This window comes from Chroicocephalus ridibundus, chromosome 11 (assembly GCF_963924245.1).
Source record: "Chroicocephalus ridibundus chromosome 11, bChrRid1.1, whole genome shotgun sequence".
Taxonomy (NCBI): Eukaryota; Metazoa; Chordata; class Aves; order Charadriiformes; family Laridae; genus Chroicocephalus; species Chroicocephalus ridibundus.
This window is the reverse complement of record NC_086294.1, coordinates 11,865,309-11,880,402: the sequence shown is the minus strand read 5'-3', so window position 1 is coordinate 11,880,402 and position 15,094 is coordinate 11,865,309. Positions and strand designations below refer to the sequence as shown.

The 15,094-nt window shown below is 47.7% G+C and overlaps 1 protein-coding gene across 4 annotated transcripts in view; it reads left to right on the top strand.

Moving 5' to 3' along the window:
- Nucleotides 1-15,094, top strand: part of STK32A (serine/threonine kinase 32A) — a 37,015-nt gene that overhangs the window by 18,700 nt on the left and 3,221 nt on the right. For 3 of the 4 annotated variants that reach the window (XM_063349478.1, XM_063349480.1, XM_063349479.1), the window contains 6 exons: nt 5,095-5,184; nt 8,781-8,878; nt 10,780-10,896; nt 13,047-13,172; nt 14,182-14,310; nt 14,621-14,685. In XM_063349478.1, the coding sequence (XP_063205548.1) occupies nt 5,095-5,184; nt 8,781-8,878; nt 10,780-10,896; nt 13,047-13,172; nt 14,182-14,310; nt 14,621-14,685 (625 nt within the window). Of the gene's footprint in view, nt 1-1,599; nt 2,217-5,094; nt 5,185-8,780; nt 8,879-10,779; nt 10,897-13,046; nt 13,173-14,181; nt 14,311-14,620; nt 14,686-15,094 lie in introns of those variants that run through there. The other variant, XM_063349482.1, reaches the window with a different exon arrangement.

Sequence of the window (15,094 nt, the reverse complement as noted above, 5' to 3'; positions counted from 1 at the left end):
TTTAGGTGCTTGCTGTTTTCCTCATTTCTGTTGCTTTCTCTCCCTCAGTTCAGTTCAGAACGGGACCATCCTTCCGTGCTTTCATTGCTGTCTTTTGCTTTTTGAGGGGCAGCGTCGTGTACCTCTGGGGCGCTGGGCACCCCGGGATGCTGCGGTATTTCTGGGGGTGTCTAATCTGACTGACTGACCTCCTGGCGTCTCTTGGAGGCATTGGCAGGGACAACACATTTTGCCTAGCAGACCTTATTTTAAGAGCTTCTTGGCTCTTGCTTAAAACTTACTCAAAATGTAATTATTTGAATGGAAATGCTCATGTGTGTAATGCAGGCTGTATGTAACGTATGCTCACAAACACAGTGAATTATGGTTGAAGAGATAATCTTCATTCAGATGTTTTCTTTTTTCCTTGGGCATTTGCCCTTGGGAGGGAGCTCCAAAGAGGAGTTGGGTCTGGGTATGTTATAGATGTTGCTATCATTTTTTTCTTTAGTCTTTTTCTCAGGCAAAACTCTAACTTGCATTACTCTCTCGACACACTTTTTCTCCTGACAAAGCTCTCACAGTGAAGAGTTGTCTGATATTTATTAGCTTTTAACTCATTAGAAAAACACTTTGTCATTTCGTATTTTTTGAAAATCCATGTAACTTGCTTGTTGTGAGAAATCTTTACTAGCAACCATAGCAAGGCACGCCAAGAGAAAAAGTCAGTGCAGGGACAAGGCATATCTGAATTCATTATCACTTCAGAGGCTGTAATGGGGATGCTGAAGCTCCCGCGGAATCTCCAAGGCTCTCCTGTGTGGCTGGGGTTGCCTGGAAGCACCATTTTGCATATGACCTCTAATTTCAAAGTGCTGGCTAATTATTTATTTAGGAGCTGTCAGCAAACCTGCTTCTGCCTCCAAGCGCCGTAGCCTCTCTTTTGCCTCTCTTGGTTCTTCTCCTGCTGCTGCCCCATGTGCAGATGGGTGCAGAGACCCGTCCTCCCTCCCACCAAGGACCTGCTGGTCCAGCTGTGGCCGGGCTTCGGCACTGCCGCGGCCCAGGGCCACTCTCCCGGCCAGCGCTGGCAGCCAGGGCTGTCTGATCAGCCCTCACCCTGGGAAGCTCCCAGGTCACCTGTCCCTGTGTTCCAGGGACCCCCGTGCCCCGTAGGGCTGGGGTGACACAGCCACCCGAGAGGGAGCCAGGAGCAGGAGAGCCGTGGAAATGTAGGTCAGCATTCCCCGAAGACGGGAAAAACAGGGGGAACAGCTCTGCTTGTCTCTGCAGTTGGCTTCAGCTCAGTGGGATGTAACCTGCAAGCTTCTATAATGACGCTGCAATTTGGGTTGATTTTTGAGCCTGTTCTCTGCTTGCTGTGATGTTTTAACAGTTGCAGAGGTTTCAGGGTTATTTTCTGTGGATGTACCCTTCGGTGTCCTTCTGACTATGACTACTTATATTTCTTTTCTTCATCCATGGCAGCAAAGGTGTATCCTCTCATGCATACAGAAAGCTTTGTGCAAACACAGTTCAATTTTTTTCTTGTCCCCAGAGCAACTGTTATTGTAGCATGTTTATCTGTATTTAGCCTAGTAGATTGTGCTTGTTTTTCAGTATCTCTTCCCCCGTGGAACGGGCTGCAGCTCCCCATTGCCGCTCCGCTACCTTCACCAGGGTTTCACAACTGTGATCACAAAATATCTACTGTTTGCTAGCATCAATTTTTTATAATGTTCTTGATTGAAACCAGTCCCCTGAGAGTATGAGGCACCTAAAGACTATCAGCAATCAGACTGCCGTCCTGCAGTTTTTAGACTTTTCTTGCCACCTCACTCTGCCCTTTGGCCCATCTTCCTTTCCAGCTGTGAAGCACCTTTCCAGCTGTGACTCTGTGCCCTTTCAGATGTACGCACCGAAAGGCGCCCATGGCTGTTACAAACCGCAGCGCCCTTTTTGCTGCAGTTAATCACTGATGAGGCTGCAGGAGCCCTTGTGCACATCATCTGATCTTTGTGTAGGAGACTGGTTCAGGTTTTTGGTGGCACAAATGCCTCTCATGGTGCCACATGTTGAAATGTGTTGTCCCACTGCTGCCAGTCATGAACTTAACACGCACCTCATGCGTTTCCCTCTGTCACACTGCTCAGTGACATTCTGTATTAGCATATCGATTTCAGCTAAGAAATTGAAGTGAGCCATAAATAAAGTGGGATATCAGGCAAATGTATTTCTATGCAATAAATAAAGCAGCTGTTCGACATCAGAGATTGGTATCAGGTCCCACAACAAAAAAATCCTCAGCAGATGACCACCTGCAACAGTCATTCTCCAAGCACAAAGTGATTTCCTCCTTTAATGATAAGGCTATCGATTTGGCTCAGTGACAGCACAGCTCACCTGGTAATAAAAGAATATAACAGATGGCAGTTTCCAGGAATTGTGACTAATTCATCAGGAGTTTTCGTCTGGGTCATTTGTCTAACAAAATTGAAGAAAAGCTCGGTTTTATCTCTAGTAAAACTCAGGTTTTTTGCAAGAGCCCCGTAATGGCTTGTACCTTTCTTGCACCACTGCCAAAGGCTCTCGAGGGCAGTGCTGCAATGGGTGAGTTCTTGCCAGTGCAGGGCACACATAGCCCATTTTCTCTCTAATCTCAGGTAAGAAAGTTACGGCACAGTCTGTCCAAGAGCCTTCATGTGCCACAGCTCCCAATGCCTCCAGTTTCGTATTCTTTAAAATGTTAGGCTAGTTGAATCTGCAGAGGCCTTATACTTTTTGCACAAAAGATGCTCTAGAAAGGTGAAGAAATTAGCAACAGAGGTACTGAATATAATAAAAAAATTCTTTGCCTTAATGCAGAACCAAAGGCTTGATCTGAAAGTGGCAGTTTCAGGCAGGGAGATGAGCTTCGGGCAGGACACGGTGTGGAGCGCGGCTTTCTCCAAACTGGCCGCAGTTGGAGGCGCTGAGCAGTCAGGAAAACACGAGCCTTAAAGTTTGGGCCTCAAGCTGAGCAGCAACACCCAGCACTTCGCTCTTGGTTGCCGGTAGCTGCCGTCCCGGGTCACCCCATCCACCCCTGTCCATAACGCCGCTGCCGCTGCTCAGCCTCGTCGCACCGCCCGGAGCTGCCTCCCTTGGCCTCGTGGGCCTGAGCTGGTAATTCCCCGTTGGAAAACTGGCTACTTTAAAAAGCTTGTGATTTATTTGAAGCGAATCATTTAAAAGATGCATCCAGAGAAAGGCACGTTTGTGCTTGGAATATCAAATTCTTAATAAGTCTTTATGATTCATATTTATGAAAAGAGCTCCCCAGAAAGTGGAATGCAAGCTAGAGATTAAATAAAAAGCAGTGCAAGGACATAGAGGACGTATCCAGACAGGACCGTGGTATCTCATTCTTTTCTCTCAAGTACTCCCCAGCTATTTTGCCCGATCGTTAGTGTGCAGAGTGAGGATGAGAGGGTCAGTGTGTAACGCAGGGTGAGCAGCCAGGAGAGACACGTACCCTTGACGGATGTGTCGGGTGCCGCGGGCAGGGGGCAAGCTCTGACCTCTCGCTGGCTCTCCCCAGCAGTGCCCATGGCTCAACGGAGGGACCTCAAATTTTCCTGTCTTCCTTCCAGCTCAAGCCTGGCAAGCACTGCAGATTTGATATGGAATCTGTCCAGGGTGCGTTTTGCACTCTAGCCACGGCCAATATGGAGTGTGGGCAAGAGGCTCCCTGCTTTACACACTGCGCTAGCGTTGAGGAGACACAGGCAGGAGCATAGTTGTGATACAGTGGTTTTGGGTGAAATCACAAATTCTACTTTTATTCTCCAAATTTTCCCAGTTAGATCAGATATCTGCAGCAGGCAAATTTGTATCACTGTTGTCATATAACAGGTATGTAGGTGCAATTGTGAAGATTTACGTAAATGTTTCATGGCATCCAGACAAGACAACAGGAGTTTGTTACCAAAACATCAACTTTTAGACATATGAAGGTGATCTTATTCTACTTTTACTTCTGAACTCAAGCAGCAGTGAATTTCTAGCTGTTGAAGCTGATGACTGAGGGAAGTATTGCCATAGCATCTCCATCCATAGACAGCCACTTTGATTCGATCACTGTGGTTAGAGGAAACAACAGCAATTCAGCCACCCTCTGTTACTGCAGAGGAGGGTGATGAGTCTGCAAAACGCAGCATACAAAACATCTGATGCCTTTGATAACGAGCCCAGCTCTGTCAGGGCTGAGCAAGTCCGGTGCCTTACGAGGAGATGCCTGAGGTCAGGAAGAAGATGACTTCTGAAGCCAGCACTGAATCAGAAGAATGAGGCTGAACCAACCCACAAGTTTCAAAGAAATTCACTTGTATTGGTCACCTGTATGGCTGTACGTGGTTGGTCTCCTCACTGATGGGAGTTTAGAGAGTAAGCAATAATAAGATAACTGCTTGCAAAAACAAACCAACCTGCAAGTAAAAGAGCAGGCAAGAGGTAGGTGGAAGCATTTCCTTTCTCATCCCTGCAAATCACAGCCACCTCTTATTTTCTTTTCAGTTTGCAGGCAGCAGTTGTGCATATTGTAGCAGTGAGAGCAGAAAACATTCTTACCCCACAAGGGTTTTCATGGTGTTACAATTTCTTGTGCAAGGCTCTTTTGCTTGCTGCCAAAGGTATTTTGTTCCATTCCAGAGACGTCCTCTAAAGAGGAAAATGGAAAGAGTGTTTAGTACCTGGGGACACCAAAGGGCAAGTAGCTAGAAAGCAAAAAATACCACGGATTTTGTTTTTTTCCAAAACATAGTGGAATTTTTTCTGTGAGAAAAGTTCGGTTCTCTTTCCCCCAAAATTTACTAAGACTCAAAACAATCATCATTAAATGCCTTCTTGGAGAACTCCATATTTTGCCCCCCAAAGGGTAAATAAGGGGATTTGATGTAACAGATGCATCTGTAAGCAGCCTGCGAGCTGAAATATTTTCTATCACTTCTCCCACCAGAATACTTTTTTCCCGGAAACTCCTTCCCATAGAGTATTTTAGTTTAAGTTTCTCATTCAAAGCTGTCTCTCATGTGAAGTTAAAGCAAATCAAGTTACACATTAACCTCTGTCTTTCAGGACATGTGCACATCACCGATTTCAATATTGCCACGATGCTGACTAAAGAAATACAGGTCACCACCATTGCTGGCACAAAGCCATATATGGGTAAGAACCGATGACAATTATGTATTCTTGAATTGCCATTTTATGGGTTTGATTTGACAGCTGTGGTGGGATACAGATGAAGGCCTTTTAGATGAGAATTTGGTCTCTTTTCTGCCCGATATGCGACAAAATGCATGCGTTTGTCTGACATGCGGACCAAGCTCAAGGTGCTGCAGGGGAGCGTGGGGGGAGCCCCCCCCAGCAACACCCTGACACAGCTGGAAAATATGTGTCCATCTACTGATTTCACACAACAGACCAAAGCAAGCGTGCTGTAAACACAGATTTTAGTGCTGTTATGCCATGCTGCACAGCATGTTTTTGATTATAAACTAAGATAGTTGCACTCCTGAGATCCCAGAGCATTTCACAAGCAGCAGTCAAGCCCTGTAGCAGTGACGAAATGTTCTTGCTACCCTTGAGAAGGAAAATGAAGCACAAAGTGTTGTATTTGGTCCCTCAGTGCATTAGCACAAGTCTTACACTGCTGCATCACTGGCAATAATTTGAATTTTGGTATAAACTGGCTGCTTTAAAAACTAGCTTTACTCTGTGCTTAGGCCAAGTGGGTGGACTTAATAGTTGCTGTGTTTCTGGGCTGCAGCCTCTGCTCAGCGCGGTAGGGAAGAGCCCGTGCTCCAGCGTCAGGCTGACGCAGCCGAGAGCATAGCCGTGCTGATGCCAGGTCTGCGTCAGGAAGCAGTGAGCAAGGTGTTGGCTCCGAAGGCCACTGCTGAGGACAGGATGCTGTCCCCAGACAGCAGGATGGAGGGCAGTTGTCACTGGGGTCTGCAGAGCACAGCAGCGGCAGCTCCGCATTGCCCCGGGGAGAGGGAGGCACAGCTGGTGCAGGAGTGGCTGCCACAATGCGAAGATAAATGCTGATACTATTCCTTCAGTCTTTCTGAAAACCCCTCCTATGGTACCGATGTTGCCAGTAGCAGCAGATATGGCTGTTTCTGCCAACGAGTGAAAACCAGCCACGTGCAGCCCTGGAGATGGAGCTGTACAGAGGGGAGAGCCACAGGTGGGCTCTGGTTCCCCGGTGCTCAGCCCGTTCTCATACCGACCTGCCCATGGTGCGCAGAGCACAGGGTTGGTGCCATGGAAGTGGGGTACCAGCCTCCAGGTGCCCACGGAGCTGAGTAGCTGCGCTGGTTGCTATGGTTACATACCATCCCCTTCCCCTTCTTTCTTCAGTTCACAAAAAATGCAGGTTTTGGGGAAATCTTTTTATCTCCAGGCAATGGCATGGGACTAATCCCAGGCAAGAAGACCGGTCAGGCAGCTGTAGCAGTGCCAGGGCAGGATGTTCTCCTGGGGCAAAGTGGCTCTGGAGCGGGTGGATCACTCCACAGCAGCCTTGGGTCAGCTGGAGAAACAGTTTTCATGAGCAAATCAACACACGTGCATGGAAGGAAGACACACCATGATTGCTCCCTATGCAGACCTCCTTTCCCTACTACTCAAAACAAATTTGCTTTTTTTTCTTTTCCCCTTTATAAGGAGCTGTGGTTTAACCCCAGCCCGGACCACGCAGCCGCTCACTCACTCCCCCATGGTGGGATGGGGGAGAGAATCAGAAGAGTAAAAGTGAGAAAACTCGTGGGTTGAGGTAAAGACAGTTTAATAGGCAAAGCAAAAGGCGCACACAAGCAGAGCAGAACAAGGAATTCATTCCCTGCTCCCCATCGCAGGCGGGTGTTCAGCCATCCCCAGGAAAGCTGGGCTCTATCAGCTCCATCAGACAAATGCCATCACTCCGAACTTCCCCCCTTCCTTCTTCTTCTACATAATGCAGCCTCCCTGCAGCAGTTGTGTGGCCAAATCCCTTAGGGCGATGCCCTTGGAGTCTCCTTTTTTATCAAGATGACCAAATTGACCTTTCACCTTTGCACCACCAGTGCAATCCTTTTAAAAAGGAAAACACACACAAAAAGAAGGCAGTGCTCCCTGTTTTGGTTTTTTAGTGCAATTCTTTCCTCCCAGCTCACACGTAAAATCCTACAGTATTTTTTTTCCTTAATCTCAAAAGGGAAGTTTATTGGCTAAGAAGGAGCATTTCAGTCTGTGCCTTCACCCACTTCCTATGAGCTTGGTAACCTCCTCCTAAAAAGCTGTGGCTCTCGGGCTTCGTTGAGTAAAATTTACTTTTCCCTGCCAAGGGCACAGTTGACACTATGTCTGCGTTTACACTGCATATTAATGTTTCGGAAGAGCTGCTTTCATTCACTGTGTGAGGCTGGATTTAGGCTCTGCCAGATTGAAATGCTTTAAATATAAACAGAGAGATTTGAGTAGGACAAGAATAGCTTTCTAACCTGAGGGTCTGCTGAGTTGAGGGCAGAGCGGCTTTCGGGGGAGGTGAGGGGATATTCAGTCCAATTTTTTGCCTAGAATGAGTGAGTTAGGGTTAGTCCTTATTCTGAAGCACATTTGCTGTGGGATAACAGGCCAGTCCTGTGTCAGCAAGAGGAGTTTATTCTTTCCGGGTTTTGTGGGTAGAGCAGCACGGAGGGGAGTGTGGGGGTGCCGGGTGCCAGGTGCCGCGGGAGCACAGCAGCGCAGGAAGGGCTCGCCGGGACGCTGGGCTGTGGTGCTTTGTACAGGGGAAGAAATTAATAGGATCTGGTGAAGCTCTCGGTCATTATATAGGGCATTCTGCAATCCAAATGAAGTGGATTGTGTTTATTGAATGTTAAACATTCCAGTTACAAAGGTGATAGCACACCTCTTTCTCAACGCCATCCCACCATTTACACACATTCATCAATTAAGTTTTGTAACGTTCCACTCAGGTCAGTTATTGACAGTCCCATTTCACTGGCGGGGAGAATAAGGCACAGAGGAGCTGAAACTCTTGTTTGGGGAGAAAATGTTTCATACTGTGCTAATTGCACATGTAGTTACTCAGCAGGGTCAAGGCTTCAAGGTGTGTCTGTTCCGAGGGCAGGCAAATATCTGGGCTAAGCTGGCGTGCTGGGAACTGGGTCAGGTCTGGCTGGCATGGCCATGGCGCTCGGCACCGAGCAGGATGCAAGGACGGATGGTGCCGCTGCGCTGCAGGGCGGGAGAGCGGGGTGGTCTGCGCAGCATCCTCCACGCGGAGCCTCCTCGGTGCAGGGTCTGCACAGTGTCCCCCACGCTGAGTCTCCTCGGTGCAGGGTCTGCACAGCATCCTCCACGCAGAGCCTCCTCGGTGCAGGGTCTGCACAGTGGCCCGCATGCTGAGTCTCCTCGGTGCAGGGTCTGCACAGCATCCTGCACGCAGAGCCTCCCTGGCACGGGGTGTTTCTGCATCACAAGGCGAGGAACCTGACAGAGCTCAAAAGATGAATTGCTGCAGGGAAACCTGTGCATTCTGATTCCTGTGCGCCTCAGCGGTGTTTTGGTAAAGGACCAGCCTACCAGCTGCTTGCCATTGTTTTGAAGAAAAAAGCAGAAATTTTCAAAGGCGTGGTAATGGGTAATATGCTAATTTGTGTCCCAGGCAGAACAGCAGGGGTGCTCTCTGTGGCACGGATCAAGCATTCTGCGTTGCTCATTTACGCTTGAGATTGCAGCAAGGCAAACTTTCTTTTTTCTGTATTTTGCAGCACCTGAAATGTTTAACTCCACAAAACCCACCGCCTATTCCTTTGCTGTGGACTGGTGGTCGCTGGGAATCACCGCCTACGAGCTGCTCAGGACCCGGGTACTGCGCGCGCGTCTCCTGTCCCGGTCCGACCATCTCTTGCCTTAAACACTCTGTTGGAAAGGTTAATGCCCTGTAACAGGGCTGGAAGGGCTGAGCCAAATTCAAGGCCTTAAGGGTTATTCCAGCATAGGAAGCAGAATCCTCATCTTCACCAGGGTTCTTGTGATCGCAGCAAAGAGCTCAAAGAGAAATCTGTCGCATCATGGAGTGGCAAGTTGCAACAGTTCCCCGCGGTGCCCAGCGGCCGCTGGGTTGGCCTGAGCTGGGCGAGACAAACCGAGCTGGTCACGAGTGACAGCTCCTGAAGTCTGGGCGGCAGGGTAGTTTACTTTGAGCTCCCATCCTGCAAGGAAAAAAGAAAACTTGAAAAAAAATCTCATCGCTGTTGTAATAAGACTTGATCAGTTTGAGCAAAAGCAAATCACGATGTGTAAATTATTAATAAAGCACAATCCCTGCCTGTCACATCAGTGTTCTGCTGCTAACTCAGGTAAGGTTGGGAGCCTTGTAGACAGATGGTTAGATGAGCGTTTTGGACATGTTGTGCAAAAAAAGTGGGAGAAAATTATTTAAATTGCATTCTTCGAAGCAAAAGGTTGTTTAAAATCTTGTCAGGCTAGGAAACTTCTTTCAGTACGAGTATGTAAAACACGTTTTTAAGAAACTCTATCATCAATCTTTGCAGAATGCCTAAAAAAATGTTTTCTTCGATATATTATAAAGAACAGATTTTCATATGAATTTGAGTGTTTCAAATTGTGAGTGATCGAGTTAGTACCCATTAGAGAGACTTGGTTGTCTGACCTGTTGGGAAGCAGAAGCCATGTGCTGCCTGTAAGCTTATTAATATAATATTTTAGTTTTCCATTTGTAACGTTAAATGAATTGCAGGACTGGTCATCACATTGACTTTTGACTTGATGTCACTGTTTCAAAGTTAGGCTTAGAAATGCTGTCAGGTGTTCAAAGCCGAGGCACAGCCATGGTGAGATGGTGGCACCAGTGGTGGTTACCGCATGGGGGGAGTGAAGGGAGACCTGGAGGTCCATCTAGTGTCGGTACATGTTAAGCACAATGCACCTGATTGGATCTCACAGTTTCTAGATACTATTTTTTAAATGCACCTCACCACCTTGAAATGCCGTAAAAATCTGGGAATCAAAAATCTCTCAAAATGGAAGCACTCCACCGTTGTAAATTCTCTTTCAAGGTGAGGCACGTTGTTGTAGTTGGGAGTTAAACATGGGGGTGACTTCACCTGGTCAGTGATGCCAGCTGTGCATGGCCTGTCATCTCAGACCGCGTTTCCCGGTGCTTGGCTGGTGCCGTGCCGCCAGGAACACTCGGAGATGGCTTGGCCGGGACACTGGGCATGGGGCAGAAGGGACATCTGGAGTGCAATGTCACACCCGGGACTTGTAACCCTTCCTGGGACATTGTTTTTCAGGTGATTTGATAGGTGGGAGAAATCCTGCTCCTTTCTACTTGTGTCATCTCCAACACGAGTGAAGAACTGAAAACAGCAGCACATTTTGCAGTGAATATTGGGGATGCTCTAACCACAGCACTATATATATAAAATCCTTTTTGATAGCCCTTTAAAGACACAAATATTGAAAAGGCCAAGCAAACACAAGCTGGGTAATGACTCTAGCTTTTGGGGGTTGCCTCCTGTCTGTCATGCTGTTTAAATATCTAGTTATTACTGTTGTTCTTGCTGACATTATTATTTTGTTTATTTCAGCTGAGCTATGATCACACAGGGAGAGGCTTTCAACGGGAGGCTTGGGGAACGTACAGGGAGACTTTCTTTTGTGCTTCTTTGCTCTGAAAAGATTTCCCAAGGAGTCTGAAAAAATAGATAAATTAAAATGCTTTCCTTGTGGCATTTTTCACAGAGGCCGTATCATATTCGTGCCAACACTTCCACAAATGAAATCGCTCACGTGTTCAGGACAGCCACAGTGATGTACCCCGCTGCTTGGTCCGCGGAGATGGTGTCGCTGATCAAAAAGGTGAGGGCAGGGTGGAGGTGGGTGGCGTGGGGTGGGATGTGTCGTATCTGCTGAAAGCAGCCGAGTCCTTCCACCGGGCTTTGTGGCCTTTGCAGTAAATTGTGGGGATTCGTTGCAAATTGTGTCCAGATCTGGTGTTAGTGACCTTCAGATGGCACCATACGATAAATAGGCAGCTCGTAACGTTGCAGCCGCACTAATGTGATAAGCACCTCGCAGCGCTGCAGCCCGGAGCGATGGGATGCAGGTTGTGTTGGCTGCGGCTGCTGCCAGCGCGGCTCTTCCAAGGACACGTGTAGTCTTTGCTTCCAGAGCTTCTCCCATAACTTTGTCTCTCTACAATAGCACAACTTGGAAGCAGACATTAATATATGTGTCAATAGATTTGGCAAAAAGTCCGTGTAATATTTTTTTTTTTAAAAAAACATTTTTCCCAATAATGAAAAGATTTGCAAGAAGTGCTGATACTGTTGTAAGTCCTTTGATGCCATGAGGTTTATGCACACCACTGTAATTTTTTTTTAACAAAGCTTTTATCAAAATTGCTTCAAAATCATTGCTGGAATCATTTTGAAGTTGAAATCATGTTTGAAGTGAAGCCATGTCTTCAATAAACAAAACCAATGCTTGACAGTGTCAGACACTGCTTGCATACGGTGTCAGCAAAGCTGAAATACTAAGCCTTACCTAACAGCACTATCTGCAAATTTTGGAAATTATATAAATAATTTTCTAATTTTCAAATAAGTGTAGGCAATAAAGTAGTACTTAATGTAGATTTAATCTATATTTTTGTTCCAAATAACATGTGGAAGTATTTTGTCCTCTCTAATGAAATAGTCTCAAACTTTTTAATGAAAATGAGACGTCAGTTCTTTGCTGAGACAGAATCATGGCGTATTTTCCAAGAGGAAAATTGAGGAATATCTCCATTTGCTTAAAATTAAATGTAGCTAATATTTCATTAAACCTAACAGTAATATAGGGATATTTCCTGCAGATGTCCTCTGTGTTGTTACGTTGGAAGTTTTTCCCTGGAGCACACCATGCCTCAAGCCATATAGGCTCCCTTGGGAATAAATAATGCAATGTCACATTATTTAAATTTCCAGGTGCCCCTTTGCGTCTGATTTAAGACCCGTGTGTATTATATATGAGGCCAACTGTGGCTCCATCCTGGCTCAAACATCTCCTGTGACTTTTTGTACTTATTAACGTTCAAGGCAAATTCTCATTCGTGGCAGAGCCGCGTTGCTGTCATTTGGACAGGAGCGGAACTCGGCAGAGGGAGGGTGTCTCGGTGCCGCTCGCCCTGCAGAGCCCCCGCTGCCCACAGCCCTGCACCCCAGTGCGGGGCCAGGGGTGTGGGTCTCGCCGCGTCCACCCCTCCCTGGAGGGCTTGGATCCACCCTTTTTCCTGGAGTTTATGCAATGTCGAATCCTTGAATTCCAGAGACAAACCTCGATCATTTCCTCCCACACAAATAATTCCTACAGCAATGTTAAAAAAAATGCTGAAAATAATCAGTGTGAATCCATTATTTCACACTGGAATTGTATGTATGAATATTCCATCACTAGAGTGAGAAAACAGGGGATGCTTTACTGATACCGTATTAAATTGGGAACACAAAGGCACGACTTTAACTCCCCGTTCTGAAACAAATGCTTATTTTTAACCTTGGACAAATTGTCTAAGGTCACTGTGCTGCCTCATCAGCTGCTCCTGACATAAAAAGGGGAATAAATAGCTTCAAAATGGTGAGCCCCACGCACACGCTGGTGAAGTGAGTCTGAGCTAGAGCAGCAGAGAGAGGCGCCCGCTGGAGGTGCCGCTGTTGGTGCGGTGTCACCAACCCGTGTCGCAGGGTGAGGCATGGCCCACCCTGGGGTCCAGCCCAAACTGGAATCCATCGCCGCAGCCCCTGGCGACTCACGGCACCCTCCGACCGTCCCACCCGCCGCGGGCGAAACCGGCGCCTTCGCAAAAGGCAGCTGCTGACAGATGCCCACTCAAAGTGTGACAGTCGTGTCCCTGCCCCAGCCGTCACCTGCTGTAACTCTGCCATAGACACCCTGTATGTTCCTCATCTCTGATTTCGCATCCCAGGGTCTCCCTTTCTCACCTCTTCATTTAACTCTCACTGCAGTTGCTTGAGCCAAACCCCGAGAAGCGTTTTTCTCAGCTGAAAGATATCCAGGACTTTCCCTATCTGTCAGATGTGAACTGGGATGCTGTTCTGCAGAAAAGGATAATGCCAGGATTCATTCCCACGGTAAGGCAATTTGATTTTAAAAGGTTCTCGATGTGCCCAAGTGTCCCACGCTGCAGCCTGCCCCCCCCACCCTCCGCCTGGCCCCAGATCATGTAAGACAAGTTCTTACAAATTTTGACAAGAACATCAGATGTGTTTCCTGTGGGTCGAATAACGAGTAATGGGGAATGGCTACAAAGTGTGGGTGCCCCAAAATTGATCTGCTCTGTTTATAATATTCCCAGAATTTCTGGGTGCGGGACGCTCCGGAGTGTGGCACGCCAGATGAAAGACAGGCTGACGGTGCCTGCGAGCCCTCCTGCGCTGACCCACCATTCTTAGCAGCCTTGCTGAGAACGAGCTGCTCAAATGCAAAACCCAAGGAACAGACACAGGCTCATTAGCAGCCTGGAGATCACCCGCCATTTTATGATAATTATTTCTTCCTGTAAGGACTCTCCCTAACAAGCCCATTGTTCACAGTAAAATAACAAATGCAGTACCTTAGTGTTTCTGATCCTTTTTTAATTGGATTAAAGCAGCACAGAAGTAACATAACCCTTCCAGAAAATAATCCAAGGACTGTCGTGTGCAATGTTACTCCGACTGTTTTTCAGCCAAAGAAAAGTTGGGCTAAACTATGAATATTTGTTAACTGTACGTATTTCCCCGCTCTGTTGCTGGTTTTCTCTGTGGTGGGTGCTCGTGTGATGCTTTAAAACCAGTTTTGCAGGCTGCTGGCCCCTCCCAGCAAAGGCACAGCCCAGGCAGAGCGACCATCGTCCTCACCTCGAAGCAGCCAGAGGGCAGAGGAGAAGCAGTGAGCACAAAAAGAGCAATTGTCACACCTTGACAAGGTCCCCTGGCTGCGGGAACTGATAAAATATGTCAGATGTACAGCAGGTGCTTTGGCTATGTGTGCAGTTGCAATAATTTTTTACAAAATTCAGCTCCCAGATGCAGTCCAATTTATGAGAGACTCTTCAAGCCAGGCTCTGATCACTTAAGGCCGCCTCTCTCTCCCCTCCAGAAAGGCAGACTGAACTGTGACCCAACCTTTGAACTGGAAGAAATGATCCTAGAATCCAAACCGCTTCACAAGAAAAAAAAGCGCTTGGCGAAGAAGGAGAAAGACACCAGCAAGAGCAATTCCTCCCAGGTGAGAGCAAGCAGATCTTTCCCTTGTGACCAACTTTATTCCCAAGACTCTGCCACGTCTTCCCTTGGTGGCAGGCAGCTTATATACACACTGGTTTTGTATGAGAGGAGAGTCTTAATGCCCTTCTCCACACTGCAGTGCTAAAGATGCTCTATACCTAAAGATATCTCAGTATCTCCTTGAAATTGTCCCTGTAATGTCTTTCTGTGGCAGCTGTGAAGACTGGACTAGATGACCTTTAAAGGTCCCTTCCAACCCAAACTATTCTATGATTCTATGATCTCTTTATTTTTCTATTCGAATGCAAAAGGCCTGCCACCTTCAAAAGCACCTAGAGATGCTCCAGAGGGACTTCATTGTTTTCAACAGAGAAAAGTAAGTACTGACACACAGGCAGCATCAGAGACTCTGGCCTTTGACAGAGGTGGGGTGTGGGCCATCTTGGCAAACGCTGCAGATGGGGGTTTAGGAGCCCACTGAGGCGGCGGTTGAGGAGAGCGGGTACGGGTGAATGCCAGCCGACCTGTCGTCTGACGGGGGGCTGACGGGGTGTTTCTGTCCCTGAGCTGGGGGGCTGGGCCCACAGCCACCAGCTGCAGTCACTGCCCCGTTTGTGCCAGCAGACAGGTGCTGGGGGGCTCAGGGTGCGGGGCCTCGGAGCGCGGGGGCTCAGCGCAGCCCCTGTGGGGCGAGTGGCCGCTCATGCCAGGGATCAGGACGCTCCCAGGTGGACATGTCACTGCTTGGGCCTCGGTACTGCCTCGGCTTTCCCTCACAGCTCGAC